Genomic DNA, 18972 nt, shown 5'->3' with positions numbered 1-18972 from the left:
TCATAGCTTTGTTACTTGATAGAGTAACAATCTCTGGGACCTCTTCACCAACAATAATTGTATCGGCTAGCAACACCAAGAATTTCTGAGTTTTTAGGTTGTTGGTCTCAGCCTGCAAGTTATGGAATCCAAGTGACACGTTAACTACTATGCACTGGTTTTAGTATTAGATCATTCTTAGCATTAAGACTAAGACCCGACTCACGAAACTCAAGGCCAATTCTAGTCCCTGCAGTTTTAGTCATGCTCGCAGCCAAATCGAGGGCATCCTTCTCAACTACTGAGAGAGCAACAAGATATGCAGCACTGGCCTTGCTTCCAGATGTGTTGCACTAATTGCTACAGCATGTGCCTTGAGAAGAACCTCATAAGCCTTGCTCTGTGAGGCTTATGGCATCAACATTGGTGGGTAACAAATATCAACATTGTCTTTCTTTAGCTTGACCTTAATTCTTGCTGGTTCCAATATGTCATTCTCTGTGTCATCCATTAATGAAGCATGTGAAACCTTCTTTTCCTAATTGATAATCTTTTTAACTTTTGGTACTATAAAACTCCTCATCATTGATGAAGTCAATAATGCAGCTTTATTTACATTTGTTAACTCAACATTGTCTTTCAATTTATTTATTGAACAAGACCCCATAAGACTCTTATGTACTTAGATGTTTGGCAAGAATTCAGTTCTATTTCTAATTGTATTCCTTGTTGGGAAACTATCTAATTCAAAGTCTGAACCCCTTCTAACGTTTTTATCCAATCTATATCTCATCTTGGTGTGGTAACTTCCAAAATTGTACTCATGTAAATCCAATTGCTTTTCAGGCAAGGTGGTTGCAAAGTTCTGTGCCAAGTATCTTCACCAACAGGGGCTAAAAATTGACGCATATGCTGCTAGAGACATAGGAACTTCTGTTAAGAAAGCTTTTTTCAGGTTTCATAATTATATTCTTGAGAATTCAGTTCTTTTTCATCACTTTCTAATAATTAGGATGTTGTTTCAAAAGGCCACTATTTTCCATTCATAGTAATCATACCCAAATATATATATATATATATATCATATATAGTATCAAAACTTCTTCCAATTTGTGTTCATTTTTTTGTATGTTTCTTGTTCAAAGATTGTTTTTCTAAACTCCTTTTTTTATTAGAACAAAAGAATTATTGAATCACTCATATGATCTTACTCCAATCACCCTCAACATGTGGGGTGATTGGAGTAAGATCATTCTATCATGTTTTATCCCTATGACAGTAACTCTTTTACTTTAAATAATATTTGGCAGAACAAAGCAACTCTAAGAGTAGCTTTCCTTATCAGGACAGATCCTTAGAGAAAATACTATGGATAATAGAAAAAAATATTGTGATGGATTGGTGTTAGGAGTGTGGAAATGATAGAACATGCCTTATTGCTTGTTAGGTGGCTATCCCACTTTAGAATGCTATCTTTGGTTTGTTCACTTTAGATTGAGTCATGCCCTGTAGTGTAATGGAGCTTTTGGCATGTTAGAGAGGGAGGTTTAGTAGTTCAAAGAGAGATGCATTATGAAAGATGATCTCAGGTTGCTTGTTGTGGTGTATTTCTTGAGAAATATACAACTGGAGCTTTAAAGGTTAGGAGAAAACGATGGCAGTACTATTGGATTTTCTTTTAAAACTTTTCTATTTCTAATTGTCCAGATTTGCTTACCCTTTCTTTGTCCTCTTACCAAGTGTTTCTCATGTATGCACACTATCTACTGGAGGAACACTATTTTTTATCATTAATAAAGTTCAACTTATCAAAAAATTTTAGTGGTGCTGCAAAGCCAGTAGCAAAGTTCAGTGTTGCATTTCCATAAACAACAAAATGATCTAGTTTTCTGCATGAGAACAAAGCAACCCTATCATAAGCTAACAACCATTCTTCAAAATTTAAGAAAGTCGGAGAAGATTAAAAAGCAAATGAAACAATATATTGTTTTATGGTTCTTTTTCTTCAGTTTTCTTGGCACCCAATTAGGCGTTCTTGTTCTTTAGTTGTGATTAGATTGTTCAATTAGTGATAAAAAGTGAGTGGCTGATGATAACGCAAAAGGAATGGTAAAGGGACACAAAATTGGAAGTGCTCCAAGGAAAAGGCTTGCTGACATAACCAACTTTCAGCAGCAACGGCAGCTAAAAGCAGTAAACCAACATGTGAAGCAGCTGCCCATATCACTTACAACTAAAGAGTATATCGAAAAGCTACGGAAGGTATGTTTATATTGATTCCGTATTTTGTCTACCATATGTCACTGGATATTCATAATCTTCAAATGTGTGATCTCAGTTTAATTTACTGAGGTAATCCTGAATATGATTTTCAGGAAGACATGACACTTATGAAGATTCTTGTAGAAAGAAAGTATCCTTCATGAACAATCTGGCTTACTGATTTATTCATTTTCTCACATTAGTTTTTGCAATATGGTTCTAGCCTTTCTCCTTTCCTTGACTTTGGTTGGCAGTAAAATTATTGAACTGGGCGTAATTGAGCTACAGAAACTGAGAATCAATTTGCTGAAAGTGCAGCAACAAAATTTGCAACTTGCCCAAGCAAACAACCAGATGTTGGCGATACCTTCACATCTATTAATTCTCAGTTGTTCAATTTTCTTAAAACTTTCAGTTAACTATTTTCCAGGACTTCTGAATCAAAGTGTTGATGCCTTGATGAAACTGACATATCATTTTCATCCTGCAGGAGCTTAATTCAGGTAAAGACAGGGTAAGTTAAATTCTGTCGCAAGAAAGTGGTACAACTTGATTTCATTCTCTTATTAGGTGCTTTTCATGTAGCTACTGGGGCAATGCCTATCTTTTCATCAGTAAAAGAGTGTTACTGCTCGATGCATTGATCCCTTATCTTGTAATCCGTAATAACTGTGTTCGTTCCTTTTTCAGCTAAAAGCACTTCAGCATGAGCTTGGATGCAAAAATGGCTTACTCAAAGCAAGAAAACTAGACTCAGAGGTTAGTTTAAATAGTATCCCATTTAATCAATTCCATATTCTGGATTGGAATCGTGAGATGTACTGCTTAATCATTTCTACTAACTTAAAGTGCCAATATGGTTAAATTTCCTTTGGAATAAATTACTCAATTTCTATTACTATCACTGATACTTCATGTGAGGTTATAAGAATAGAATGTTGTTGATATGTAGGCTGGTGTTCCCACTATCGAATAAGCCTGAATGGAATATGCATGTCTACTTATATAACATTTATGGTACATGCTTAAAAACGACACAAGTATCAAGAAATATGTACAATAGGGCTTCAAAAGATTAAATCTATATATGGAATCTGCACGCTAGGACAGAAAAGCATGCATCTAAACCAATTTTCTATGTCATGCAAGAAATCCTCTTTGGGTGAAGAACCTTGAATATGGTCAAGTTAGTATTGCCATACAGCCATCTTAAAACTTTTCTTCCTCTTTCTGTGGTTGATCTTAAAAGTAATAAAATTTCAATTGGTGGTTGATGAATAGACAATTGTGCAGGTAGACTGGATATGCACCAACAAGTTCTAATATGTGGCCACACATTGATAAGGTATTATCCTATCTCATAGTAGTTTTTTGGCTTTCTGTTTTGAGTCAGCAACTGGCTGATTTTCGCTGTATGAGGCAATTTTTTTGCTGTTTGAGGCAACTTGCAGTAGATTAGAACCATAGCACAAAACATAATAGCAGAGTACATGCGTTACTCATATATATGTTGATATATATATACATACTGTTTTGAGTTATGCAGTGTAGAAGATCAACTGATATTCACATGAAATAACTGTTGAAGATCATCCACATTGAAATTTATATTAAATATGTATAGCTATACTGATATAATGTGAGTACTGCATGTAATTGAGTGTAAGAAAATTAGTTTCAGATGCACAGTAGATATTTATATATATATATATATACTGTTTGTAAAGCACACGTAAAACCTCATAGAGCGATTGTGTTTTTGTCAAAAAACATTGACAGTCTATTTATTTACAACCAAAGTTGCTTAAATGACTGTAAAATACTGCACTGATATTAGCCTGACTTATGTTTGCCATTTTGGCAATTGGCGATGACTACATGAACATTAAGTTTGTGTTTCCTAATTGAGTATTATCAATCTTGTTCAATAATAAATGTTTGCTCTATTTAAAGTGCCTTTTTACGTAACGGCTCTCTATATGGTCATTGACAGATTGGAGTCGGAGAGATTGAAAGGCACAAAAATGCTGAACAATGAATCCCCCCCCCCAACTTGATGCAGATGTGTTGAAGCTGTTTCAACCAATGTCTAGGTGCACATTGTTATCAAATACATTAAAGTATTTTAGTCCATAGAGGAGTAGGACAGTTGAACAATTGTTCATGAATGTGGACATTTTTAGATAATGTTTAGAAGCAAGAAATGAGATTTATATATGTTAGTATTTTGTAAGTTGTAGGTTTTGCAAGGAGAAATTGGTCCACCCCAATGTATATAGCCCATAACTACATTAATGTGAATTTTCCATTAGCTTTAGATGAATGAAAGTATTTGATTTATTATATTCGATGAAAAAGGTTATAGATTTATAATGAAAGTGCCTAAAATTTTCCTATTTCTAAATTGGGTGTTGGATAAACTATAAGTGTTATATAGCAATGGAATAGAATTGCTCATAGGTGTATTCGTTTCATGTAGGATCATTAAACTTGTGGTGATGCCAATGAATGGTGAATTAACAACAATTAAATGACTTAAATTAAGTGAAGTTTAAGGTATTAAAAAAAGTTAATATATAAATGATTTATTAGTCATTGACATGAACACAAGAAATAAAAACTATATTTCAGATCAAGTTCATAAATGACGGTTATATATATATAACTAACATAACTGGCGAGATCGGGAAAAAAAAAATACACCAATAACTTAATTCCAGCGAATTTCATACTAATTGCAGCGATTCTTAATGCTACAATTAGCAATTAACAACGATTCTAAGTGACCATATTTGCAACAGTTTTGACCTTTTGCAGCGCTTTTCAACCTATTTTCAGCATCTACATTACACTGCAAATCCTCATTTCCAACAATTTTAAGACAAATCGCTGCAATTACTATCATCTAATTCCAGCGATTTTAATTGCATTTTCAGCATTTATATTACCCTGCAAAAGCTTATTCGCAACAAATTTCTAAAAAAGCGCTAGAAATGAGTCTGCAATTTCAGCACTTCATTGAGCAATTACAGCGATTTTAAATGCTGTAATTAAACTTTAACAATGATTTTTCAATAGTTGATGATCACATTTGCAACAATTTTCTTTTTTTGCAACGCTTTTGGTTTCTTTTGCAGCATTTCCGTTACGCTGCAAAATCTTATTTCCAACAAATTTATAACAAAGCGCTGCAAAAGAGTAAGCAATTGCAGCGCTTTATTAAGCTATTACAACGATTTTAAATGTTGTAATTACACTTTAACAACGATTTCAATCACCTTAATAATGACATTTGCAACAGTTTTTTATTTTTACCAGCGCTTTTAGTTTAAGTTTCAGCATTTATATCACGCTGGAAAAACTTATTTGGAACACTTTTTTATGAATCGCTGCAGTTGTAGAAAGGAATTGCAGCGCTTTTGGTAGTATTTGCAAGGATTTTGTTATGCTGTAATTGATATTTCTCAGCGATGGATGTATATGGGCATGGGCTCAGTTGCAGCGATGTTAAAAGTATTAGCAAGGGAAAATTTTCGCTGGAAATGGTTGTTTTAGCAACAAAAATTTTTTTTGCGCTGCTTTCGGCAAAAGAGACGCGATTATTGCGGCGAACGTGCAAGGAAGTTAAAATCGCTGTAAAAGAGTATATGCAGCAGGTTATGCAGTTTTTTGCAACGATTTTAAGCGCTGCAAAAGACCTGATTTCTTGTAGTGTGCATAACAATCTGCCCATAATATAAGTGCCTCTTCCACGCCATCTCATGTTAGTGGAAGGACGATTGTGCATCAAAAAACAGAAAATAAATAAATAAATAATAAAAGAAAAGAAAAATGTTTAGTTTACTTTTAAAAAATTACTACGAAATTGATATGATTTGTGTAATTATTTTAGTTTGTAATTGAAATTTCTTTTTTTTCTTGTCATAATTATTACTTTTTGTCGTTGTTTCTTGTAAGTTAAACATAGGACTATTCCGTAATGGAAAATACTATTTTCATAGATAATTTGTACCGAAATTGTTTACCAAATTTTATTTTTATTTTTTTTATTTAGTGATTAAGTAAGTATTTTTAAATAAATATATGATTTTTTTATTTTGTAAAAATATTTAAATAGTTTTTAAAAATGGTGAAAGAAAAAGTGGAATAAAAAAAATAAAAATAAAAAAAGAAGGTTGCATTTATCGGTAGAGGATTTCGCTGTGTGTACCTAGCATGATCCATCCGTAATTAAGCTCCTAGCTCACACGATGTGACGCACCAGTTGATACGTGCGTGGCCTAAATAATTGTTCTACTAATGTGCGTATGTTGAAGTGTTATTATTTATTTTTTATAAAAAAAAATATAATAAACATAGAAGCCTATTAAAAAAAAAAAAGGTTTTTGAATTGTTAAAAAGATTTTTTTATTTTTTTATTTTTAAAAAGGCCTTTTAAAAAGTGTTTAAGATATTTTTTTAAAAACATTTGGGTATTAAATATGAGATCTGATTTTTTTTAAATAACTATAAAAACATTTTAAAAGTTTTAAAAATACTTAAAAAAAAAAAGTTAATAAACCCAAATATCCTGGTTTATATCCGGTTATCGCAAGGATTTTTTTCACGCCCGAATATCTGGATTTGAATCTGGATCCGGTTCTACACCCCTAGTTATTTCCAATGTAATAAGCTTTGTCGCTAATAAAATTATTATGATGATTAATTAGTACTTGTGTTTAGGTGTAAGAGTGATTAATTAGGCACGTAATAAAATATAATCAATACATGATTATAACATATTCATCTATAATCTTTACAAAATCTTACCATAATGTTTTTAAGGAGCAAATAAAATAAAAAGGCAAGAGCGAGGATGGTAAATGTTCACAAACAGTGGGAATGAAAAAAATAGGGAAGTTGGACTGAGGGAATATTTGGACCAAGCGGGTCAAATTACCAAGTAATTAAGATTAATTATGTGATCATTAAACATTGATACGTGATCAATTGGTTGAATGGTGCTTACTCGATTTGTTAACGGCATGTTTCGCACACCTTTAGGTCAAGTTCTCTGCAACTCGGGTATTCGATCTTGAGCATGCGAATACAAAGAAAATACCGCGAGACATAGGCCTTGGCAGATGCCAAGAAATCTCTGATACCAAAATTAGTATCACCTTAGCATTTTGTGCAAGTGAAGATAGAGTTCATAGAGAGTTCCTACTACTTGGAAATTGCCTTTTATATCCAATTTATGGATTCAGCTGCCCATGCATTGTGTCAAGGGGATGTGTCCCATCAACAATTCCTTTGGTCAGGTTACTTTAATGCGGTGTGGCTCCTAGGGTGGCGCTATTAATGCGACATGACTCCCTTTCTTGTTTATCCTGCATATGCACACCATCAAGTTCTTCTTTCCCCATCTGTAAGAGGATCAAGGGTCCTTCGTGATTTGCATCCACTTGTCTACTTAGAGCTACATGGGACTAGACTCCACAAAGAGATGCCATGGTGGCGTGCTCCCCCTTCCTTTGCGTTATGGTGGATTTCATGCAAGTTAAAAATCATAGGCCAACTTCTACTCCTAGCTCATGGTCCTCTGATGGGTCGATGGATTACCAGGCTGACCTAGGCCCCCTTTGTATTTGGGCCTGTGCTCTAGGCCATTGGCCAAAGGGAAAAATCCTCTTACATGATTCATTAGGAGCTTTTGAATGTGATGAAGATGTTGTTCCAGTACTCAAATTAGCAGGTTTGCGAATTAAGTATACTTAGGTTTTCAGCGAGTTTAATTGCATACCTGAGTTCTTTGCAAAGAAGGAAGAAATGGGCATTATACATCAGTCTTATATATATAAATATATATATATATATATATTACGTCTATTTTTAAGGATATCAAAGGCTATATATCTCACCTAGAAAGGGTTGGCTGCCTGTATATTAGATGTAGATAATTGCAGCGTTGTTTTTTAAAACTTATATTAGTTGTAATTTACACAATAGTACTATGCACCCTTGGTAGCAATAGCATGTATGTTTAGCTTCTTCCAATAATTGCTCTATCATTGTTGATTTTTCTTGTTTTCTGAGTGTTGATACTAATACTTTTGCAAAATTGTCAACTTTAAGATTTGGTTTAACCTTGGATTATGAATTGAGCATCACTGATTTGGTTCTTGTGACTGATTCCATCATTGTGGTTAGTTGCCTTAATAAAGGCTCTTCTCTCCATGAATTTACTCAAACATTTGGGATGATATTTTACATTTCAAGAATAATTTTCCCTGTAGTATTAATTATGTTTACAGAGAAGGAAATGCATTGGTAGACAGCTTAGCAAATTATGGTGCTATAAGACATGTGGTAAGTTTTTCATATCTCGTTCAAATTCCTAAGCATATGATTACTCTGTTATCTCTAGATGGTGCAAGTCTTCCTACTATTAGGCACCAAACTTTTTAGCTTTTTTTAATCTTCTTGTAAAGTTTATATAAAGTCATTATATTTTTTAAGCACTAAATTGGTTTTGGGCTTTTACTTCTTCTCTTTGTAACCCCGAAGTTTCTTTATATGAACAATGTCGTCAGTCTATCCATATAGGACTAATAATGAGATAAAAAGATCCTTAAAAAAATTGAATCACACTAGAATTTGTGAGCAATGCTTGAGAGTTTGATTTTCCTTTAAACTTTGAAGAGCTTTTATGCATAATTTATAAAACAGTTAAGAGTCCTTGAGAAATTTGTAACATTAATGGGGGTGATCATGAATGTAATTGACTGATATTTCCAATAGTTATTGTTCTGGACGTGTTTCACCACCACTCAAATGTGATCACCTCAACCAAAGAATGAACCGGCTTGGGATCCTAGGGGAGCCTTCAATGCCCAAGTTAGTAATATAGATTGATAGACTCCTTTAGAATACCAATGAATTAGATGTCTTTTACATACTTGAGTTTTTCCCTTATATAGAGTTTGTGAAATATTTTGTTTATCACATAATCTCCAACTCCTCTGCTCTTCAAAATTCAAAACTTAAGATGATGTGCTCATCTCATATTTAATTCAAACAGCAACTACTTTTATCTAATATTGCTTGGAGAGGGTTATCCGATAGGTATTGGAGATAGGCCAAGACCACAAAGTTGGTCTGAGCTTGTATAGTGAGATGGACCATGAGCCTATCTAATGGCCCAGGTCCCTTTGGGCTCTCCAAATATTATGTCCTCTCCAGTTACCTCGCGAAGGACTAATAATTATTGAGCCATATCAGATTTGTTGTTTTTTTAATTATATCATCGTTTTGCCTTGAAGTGTAGAGCATTACTGAGGGGTGTAGGTCGACAAGATTCGCCAATGAGTATAGAGAAATTGAGTGTTCGCCCACAAGTGGCGAGGAGTACCCAGTACTCAACCACAAGTGGCGAGGAGTACCAAGTGTTTGCTGCATAAACTAGGCCGTCTAATCGGCCCAATTGGCCTTTGAGGGGAAACTATATCCCCTCCAGTTACTTTGCAAGCGAATTTTCTTCATAAACTTATATGGAGGGGACATCAAATCCCTTCCAGTTACCCCACGAGTAAATTAAAATTATAAATTTATACTGAGAAGAGCGTACCTTTGACGAGAAGAGTGTGGAAGGAGCGTTCCTCTTGTAACTTTGGCGAGACGAGAGGGAGCCTTGGCCACTTAATTCTAGCAAGAGGTGTAACGGGAGGGAGCCTTGACCATGTAACCTTTGAAGATGGGCATAGTGGAAGGGAGCCTCAACCACATAGCCTTGGCGATAAGAGTGTAGCAAGAGGGAGCATCGATTGTGTAACTCTAGCAGAAGGTGTAACGGGAGGGAGCCTCGATCGTGTAACCTTTGGAGATGGGCGTAGCGGGAGGGAGCCTTGACCGCGTAGCCTTGGGCGAGAGAGGGTAGCGGGAAGGAGTCTCAACTGCCTAACTCTAGCAAGAGGTGTAACGGGAGTGAGCCTCGACTATGTAACCTTTGGAGATGGGTGTAGTGGGAAGGAACCTTGACCTCGTAGCCTTGGCGATTAGAGTGTAGCAGGAGGGAGATTCGATAGCATAACTCTGGCGAAAGGTGTAACAGGAGGAAAACTCGACTATGTAACTTTGGGTGATGAGTGTGTGCCTTTAGTGATCAGAGCGTGCAGAGAGGGCTCCTTTAACTATTTAGTTCTGGCTAGAGTACCGCTAAGGTACTAAGATAAAACAAATCAATAAGAGAGAAAATAGGGTGTTATTAAGTCAAAGTAATGAACTTATTGTCATGAAATAAATATATTGTCAATTACTTTCTCTTTGCCTAAACTCCTGAACATAGCATTCTCAGGCCACGTAATTCCCCGACTCTTGCCTTCATCAAGAGCTTCATCTTTAGGTGATAAGTTTAGGTGACCGCCATTAATGCATTCAATGCGAGTTGATCGATGATAGCATTGTATGTCGATCGAGTCCTTATCACTAAAAATTCTGTCATGGTGGTGGAGACGTGGAGGTCCATTCCCACTGTGATTGGTAGTGTGATAGACCCCATAGGTTGTACTATTTTCCCCGTGAACCCTTTCAACGTAGTCGGCACTGGGTGCAGCTGATCGGCACTGATTTCCATTCTGGTGAAAGTGTCTCAAAACAAGACGTCTGCTGAACTTCTACTGCTAATTAATATTCTTCGTGTTGTGTAATTGGTCACTGACATTGTTACTACCAAAGTGTCATCATGCAAGTAGATGATTCCTTGGCAATCCTCATTGTCAAAAGAGATCAAGGGAGAAGCTCGCATTTGAGATTGCTTGAAAGGCCTTTTCTACACTGTATATTTCTTTATATCTTGCCCATCTAGCATACACCTTCCTCCCAGATGAAGTCAGGCCACCTCTTGATCGGCACTGATTTCCATTATGGTGAAAGTGTCTTAAAACAGGACGTCTGCTGAACTTCTACTTTTAATTAATATTCTTCGTGTTGTGTAATTGGTCACTGACATTGTTACTACCAAAGTGTCATCATGCAGGTAGATGATTCCTCGGCAATCCTCATTGTCGAAAGAAGGGAGAAGCTCGCATTTGAGATTGCTTGAAAGGCCTTTTCTACACTGTATATTTCTTCATATCTTGCCCATCTAGCATACGCCTTCCTCCCAGATGAAGTCAGGCCACCTCTTGCATATCTTCCAACGATTGTTCATATTTCTCCTTGGGGTGCTTGTCTTCAATCTACATCCTACCAAGGACGTCAGTCTTGCAGCTCCTATGATCTCCTTTCTCTTTATGATGGACCCCTCTTCCTCGAGCTTTCATTCCTACACTCTTGTTTCTTGCTGCCCGACCGTAGCAATGGAGTAATGTTTTGGACAACCATCTATTCCAACTCGCCATTATCCCTCATCTCATCAATTTTTTGTTTTAGTGTGTGGCAATCCTCAATTATATGCCCATTTGTATTATGGTACGTGCAATACTTTAGGGCTTGTCGCCTGTGATCCTCACCACGCTTGGTCTCTCTCGCTTTATCATGATCATCTACATTGGAGTAATGTACATACCCTCCACTGTGTTGCCCTATGTGAACGTCTCGCCTTCCCTTTCCTTGGCTACTCATCGCCTTATGTCCTCTTTCTCAATCACTTTTTCGGCTTTCCCTCGGCTCCCGTTCCTCCTTTCTATTTGACCAAGCAATTAAGGCGATTAGTGTGTCCTTAATGTTGACGAACTCGTCTACCCTATCCATGAATTCCCGCAACGTAGAGTGAGTCTTTCTCGCCAACTTGGTCATGAAAGGACTCCTCGGCTATATGCCCCTGAGCAGTGCGGCTAGCATATTTTTTCATCTCGGTCATCGACCGTCACTCTTTCCTTGTGGAAATGCCCTAGATATGCCTTTAGGCTCTCATCTTCTCCTTGTTTCACGGCCAACAGATATGTTGTCGGCCTAATTCGCCTTTGGCTTGCCATAAACTGGGTCAAGAACTGTCGGCCCAGTTCTTCAACTTTGTTTATAGATCCCGAATGTAATTTCTCAAACCATCCTCAAGCCATCCCCTTCAAAGTAAGAGGGAAAGCCCTATAAACGATTTCTTCGAGGAATCCGTGGAGTGTCATGTGAGTTTTGAAAGTTTCCAAATGCTCTATTTGATCTTTGGGCCCGTCATACATGTCTATCGATGGAGTTTTGAACTTTGGTGGCAATGGCACCGCCATGATTTTTGTGCTGAATGGTAAATTGGTGCTAGATAGTAGCCAGTCAACTGAGGAAGACATCCCTATCTTATTGGCCATTTCCTCATATTTGTCCATTAAGCTCTGTAGGTCATGGTGCATTTCTTCATCTCTTCATTTTCCTAAGGGGTCTTTCCTGCCCTAGCATTGTGTGCCTCCGTTTCCACTCTTTTGCCTTGGTCCTCTCCCAGTGGACCGTTTTTCGCCTTTAGGACTTCATTCTCCTTTCATAACATCTCGAATTCAGCAATGAGTTTTCTCACTATTTCCTCCATTTTTGCGAGTCTACCTTCCATATTTCTTGATGACAATTCTTGGTCTCTATTTGCCTGAGATCGAATTATGGTGGGCATGTGAAAAGCATGTTGGTCGTAGACAACAAATAGATCTCACATACGACGCCAACTATTTTGGACGGGTTTCACTGCCACCCAAATGCAATCGACCATAACCAAAGAATGAACCGACTTGGGATATTAGGATAGCCTCCGATGTCCAAGTCAGTAATATAGATCAATAGACTCCTTTGGAATACAAATGAATTAGATTCCTTTTACGCACCTGCATTTTTCCCTTATATAGAATTTGTGAAATATTCTGTTTATCACGTAATCTCAAACTCATATGCTATTCAAAATTCAAATCTTAAGATGAGGGGCACATCTCATATTTAATTCAAACAACAACTGCTTTTATCTAATATTGCTTGGAGAGGGTTATTCAATAGGTAATGGAGATGGGCCAGGACCACCAAATTGGTTTGAGCCTGTATAGTGTGATAGGCCAGGAGCCTATCTAAAGGCCTAGGTCCCCTTGGGTCTCTCCGAATATTATGTCCTCTCCAGTTATATATAGGCATGGACTTCATCGAGTTAGGACGAAGGTTCAAAAAAAAAAACTCCAATTTTATTAATACCATTCACTTAGTTATAAAGGAGGAATATAGAGAGAAATGTCGTGATTACATCATAAAAAAGGCAGCTCAGAATTGTTTCGAAGATCCACTTTACATCGATCTTTTCTTGCTCGACCGACAAAATAAATATAGAAATGATTGAACATGTCAAAGAAACATAAATTTGACAGTCTGCGCGCAGAACAGCACATGTTGCTTAGCATCTCAGACTCAGAGGCATTATAGCTCAAGCACCAGACACTCTGAACATGTCCAAACAGCATTCAGTTGCAAGGCCCCTGTTCCAAAACTTCTCATAGTACTCCCCATAGGTAAAATTTCTATACACTGCTGGCTGATCATCGTTGATCAGCTCCTTAGCAGGTCCAATCACAGCATCTGGGGATGGACAGTAGAATGTTGGAATGGATATTCTCTCCTTGTTGCAGTTCACAACGGCTCGATGCAGCACACTCTTGTGTTGATCATTGCTAATCACCTGATTACAAAAGGAAACCTTGGAATCTTATGCATCTAAATCATGACTTTATTTCTCATAGAAAAGAAGCTAATTATTCTACCTGCATTTGGTCTCCAATGTTGATAATGAAGGTATTCGGAATAGGATTGACAGCAATCCATTTTCCATTCCTTAAAACCTGCAATCCAGGAACATCATCCTGAAGAAGAATTGTTATTAAATTAGGATCAGTATGGCCAGGCAAACCATAAGTAAGTTCTGGCTGCGGACAGGGTGGATAGTAATTCAATGCCATGTGTTGGGCTTGCTTCCCCAAAGCCTTCTCAATGTAGTCTCTTTGCAGGCCCAAGCTCTCGGATATGGCCTCAAGAAGTCTTAGCGCTAACCCTCTGATACTGGTGCAGTACTCAGCCAAGTCCTCCCTACGCAAAAAACAACTCAATTAACCACTTTTGATCAACATAATCGATTAACCTTTTACTTTTTTGTCAATTGCCCTTTACAACTTTCAATTTAAGCAGAAAACTCCAGAGGATAGCAATGGAGGATATGAATCCTAGCTCTAACCCACCTTAAGGATGGAGGATTTGAAGGCCATTCGTGCACATAGTCTTCGAGAGGATAGCAATGGAGTCTTAAAAAATCTCTCCAGTTGGAAACTTTTTCTGTCTTAACATTGAAACTAGTGGAAAGCCTGGTGGTTTTGGAAGGGTCGTCGGAGTAATTCTTCAACCTCTCGCTCTCTGGCAATCGGAAAAACTCTCTTGCTAAGCCCATAATTTTACTAATCATTGTCATTGGTATTCCATGATTTTTAACCTGAGATGAACGCATTGCATGCAATAAATCGTAAGAAAAAAAGCTCATAAATCACGAAAATTATAAAATTTTATGATCAAACAATGGATTATACACACACATAATTCTGGGTACCTGAAAGAAGCCATCATGTTGACATGCCTGGCCAATCTGTTTGATAATATCCTCACGATTGGGGCCCTCCAGGCCGCGGAGATCGATGAGAGGAATGAAGCCCTGATCAGATATCTGAACGTCGGAGAGATTTGGCCGGTCGGAAATGGGTCGAATGTAATTTGAGGGAACGTGGCTCACAGTTGGTGCGAGGTCGGTCAGCAGGACCTTAGTTGTGGCCATTAATGCAATTGCGCGGTAGCAAAACCTGCGAACTACTGCAATGTGAGTTGCGAAAACTGAGGTTATACCCCCAAGCCTATTTATGCGAAAGAAAAATGATATTTGCAGAAATGAGTAGGTGAATGACATCACGCGCTCACGTGAACCTTTTAAGGATAGAATTGGCAACTAAGAATGAGATATAGAATTTTTATTTAATTTCATTATTATAATTTTTTAAAATTTTTATTAAAAAATATAATAAATAATTTAACATTTTAAAATCTCAATTCGATTTTTTTAAATTTTAAAATAATGATAAAATTAAAAAATAATATTTTATTCAACTTTTAATTTTCATTTAAAATAAAAAAATTCTCATCTCACCATCCAAACATATCCTAAATATATGAAAAATAATATTTAAATATACGTGGTCGTGGTGTTTTCTTTCATTATTTTCTTAGATGCAAACGTTCACCTTGACGAAAAATCAAAAATATATTTGTTTATAAATGTAGATTATTTGAGGCAACATAAGATTTCTAATAGGAAACACAGATAGTACTAATTTTTATAAGCATTTAAAATTCAACGAGACATCAACCACTCCTATTTATCATACAATAAATGATCATTTAATAATGATAAATATTTCACATCTTACTTAATGGAATGATATTATGATATACAGAATTTTTCTATATATATATATATATATATATATTATGACTATACAAAAACAACTACATCGGCCATCAATAACACGAACCAGTTGTCAGAGTCTAAAATCAACTGAGAATCAGTTGGTCAAAAAAATATGAAAACTGACGTCGACTTGTTTAGTCCCGATTTGAATCTAGTTCAAACTACTGAGCTGACTGATTATATATTTATATTATACTATACATACGTGAAATGCTAGCCCCTTGCCCTTCCTTTTATTCTCCTTTTTGATTCTTCTTCTTTCTTCAGAATCTCTCCCCCTTCTCATATACAGCGCCACAACTCTCTACTCTCATCCTTTCATAGCGCTACCGACAAGAAATTGATCAATTGACCAAAACCACACCGACACCAAGGTTGCCAGTTTGCTTCCCTAATCGACCGGTTCAGCCAGTTTTAAATGTCTGAAAAATCCATTAGTGCGTTGTCAGTTTTGGACCAAAATTGCACTAACGATGTTGGTTTTCACCCCTATTATATATTTAATAATAAATAAATTTTTTTTAAAAAAATAACCTTTAAATTATTTATCCCTCCTCCCCTTTTCTAATTTTTTTCTTTTATTTTAATTTCAATTTTTTTTTATGGGCAAGCAAAACTGCGTACCAACTACGCACCAATGCTGACATGGGAAAAACATATTGATTGCTCTGTTTCGAGGAGCAAAAACAGAAAAAATAAATAAATAAAATGGGATTAAGCAAGGCGGTGCTGGACAACGTTGGGTGGCGTATGATAGTTAAAATATGTAGGCAGCATTAATTTAGTTGACTACCAAGTCTCCTTTTGTGGAATGCCAGTTAACTCTGATGCCACTAACAACTTTTCCTTCCCATCCAAAACCAACTGTTTTTCACTACTCGTGGCTGCAGTATCTTCATTCACTTAGCTTCATTTTCTACCACAGAATATATGATCTTCCACTACCTCGTACGAGGTCTTTAATAATGGTTTTTAGTTGATTGTCCTTCACCAACAATTCTAGCATCACATCTACACCAGTATCAGCATTGGTGTGCGTTCTAGTTCGCAAATCGTTTTTAAGAAGAGTTTTCTTTTTTATTTTATTTTCTACGCATAGCATAGACGTATGATTTGTCTGAGATGTACTGCTGAGATGCGCGCCACAGAAAATGAATTGCGCTTGCATGCCTAACATTTGCGTGCCCCTGCTTAATTTCAATCAGAGTCAGGAAGGAGTCGAACGACAGCTACTAGCAACGTGTCATTGCCAAGGTTGTAAGATGCTGTCTCACCATTACCGTGTGCACATTAAATGCACAGTTGGCAAGCACATGTATGAGATCATCGACTGACATCACCGTGTCCAAACGTCATTCAGCCAGAAAATAAATGAGTTGGCTAACATTTAAGAATCATGGCCCTACACAGAGTTGAAAATGAGACGGCCGTGATGGCATATTTCGGTTCATACCTACCTCATCCAGCATATTTTGTTAAAGTTATTATTACGTATCATCCATCTTGACTTTTCATTCATCTTGAGTTGAGAGACAGCCCCCAATAAAAGTGTGAAATTAAACCGTAACTTTTACCGTTTATTTTGAAAAATAGTACGAAAATTAATTTTTCTCATTAAAAGTATAATCTTTTTTGAGTTTGGTAAGTTTTAAAGTTGGCTTTTCCCGCCGAAAGAGCGTTTTGAAACGGATTCAGAAAATGACGCACCGAACATGTGGCCGAGAATCAAGGAAGTGCGGCTAGAAAGACACGGCCAAATGGTACGTAAACGGTAAATCGGGCATAACGGTGCCTACTTTTATAGACATTAGGTATGGTTTGGTAGGGCTGTTAATTCGGGTTTCAATCCGAAAAATCGAGTCTACTCAAACTGGAATCTAGATTTAAAATTTGGATCAGAATTCAGACCAGGTTATCCCGGATTAGTTCAGGACCAAAATCTGGATGAATCCGAATTTTGCAAAAATCGGATTCCGAATTTCGGATTGAACCTTTTTTTTTATTTTTTTTATTTATTTTTATTTTTTCTCTCCGAGGCTTTAAAAGTATAATTATTTTTTAAATAAAAACCTATATTATATTAAAGATTTTTTAAGAAAAATTAATGTTAAAAAGCATAATTCTCTTTATATAAAAGCCTATATTTATTATAGAAGTTTAAAAAATAAAATTGAAAATCATACTTTTTTTTTTAAAAGCCCATATTAATATGAAAATATTGAGAAGCATGATTACCCTATATTTTAAAATATTAAAAAAAGTGTTGAAAATCATAATTTTCGTCAAAGCCATATATTATATAAAAAGTTTTCTAACTCATTAAAAAGCATAATATTAACATTTTTCAGAATAATAAAAATATATAAAAATGAAAAAATAAAATACATCCAATCCACTACATATTACATTATTTTATTATTTACACATTACATTATAATACAAAATACAAAACTACAAGATATGAATTACAAAATAAATCCAACAAGTAGCAACTTCGAGGGATCTGATTGAAAGAGATCCTGCACAATTTGTATGCAAAGAAAGTCAGTAGTCTTTAGAGGCTTTAATTGCATAGTATTAATTAGCTAATTTACTACTAATAAGATTACCACTCCTTGAAGCTGATGAGGTTGTTGTAATATGGGCATGATCCTCAATCCATCATGCCCATATTACAAATGGCTAATGAAGTGATAATAGATTATATTGTCACAAAAAACCGGACCAAACATGCTAAAACAGGATTAGATTTAAAAATTGGTTCAATCTACCTAGAAGAAGATAATTCTCTAGCCTAGAGTGAAACCAACTCAAGAATTGTGAATCCATGATTTATTATTTACCCATAAAAATAAGAAGCAGGTTATGTCAAGCAAGAAAAAATAATTTCACCAACACATTACACCAAACATATGGTGTATGTTATATATGTACTGCACTTATTTGTAATAGAAATCCTCAAAGATCCACCAAAGAAAGTGTACAGAAGTGAATTCCTAAAGAAACTTTGACATTGGAAATCATATGAATATGAGCATTCGGCAAATATATATTTGTAAGGTATAAAATTTATATTCAAATACTTTCCTTATTAGTGCTTACTTTGTAAGGTATAAAATCATATGAACAAGGTGATTGCTTTCTCAGGTTCTCGTAGTAATAGTCGAGATTTGATATTCCGGCTGAGCAATGATTCCACTACCAACTGCCCTGGAAGTATAGAAAGGCACTAAACTTGGAAACCTCCTCAAAGAAATAAAAAAAAGTCGGTGTTGCACAGAATAATCTTGGAGGAA

At 35.9% G+C, this 18972-nt stretch overlaps 1 protein-coding gene across 1 annotated transcript; it reads right to left on the bottom strand.

Moving 5' to 3' along the window:
- Nucleotides 1–13345: 13345 nt before the first annotated feature.
- LOC122290521 (protein DMR6-LIKE OXYGENASE 2-like) lies at nt 13346–15059 on the bottom strand. The gene is made up of 4 exons (XM_043098281.1): nt 14768–15059; nt 14406–14653; nt 13935–14256; nt 13346–13852 (listed from the first exon to the last, which is right to left on the bottom strand). Exons 1-4 carry the CDS (start codon nt 14987–14989, stop codon nt 13601–13603), a joined length of 1044 nt encoding a protein of 347 aa, XP_042954215.1. The 5' UTR covers nt 14990–15059; the 3' UTR covers nt 13346–13600.
- Nucleotides 15060–18972: the final 3913 nt, after the last annotated feature.

Source organism: Carya illinoinensis, chromosome 12 (genome assembly GCF_018687715.1).
Source record: "Carya illinoinensis cultivar Pawnee chromosome 12, C.illinoinensisPawnee_v1, whole genome shotgun sequence".
In the NCBI taxonomy this organism is placed as follows: domain Eukaryota; kingdom Viridiplantae; phylum Streptophyta; class Magnoliopsida; order Fagales; family Juglandaceae; genus Carya; species Carya illinoinensis.
Note: the sequence above shows the minus strand (reverse complement) of the source record. Positions and strands in the feature narration are given on the sequence as shown.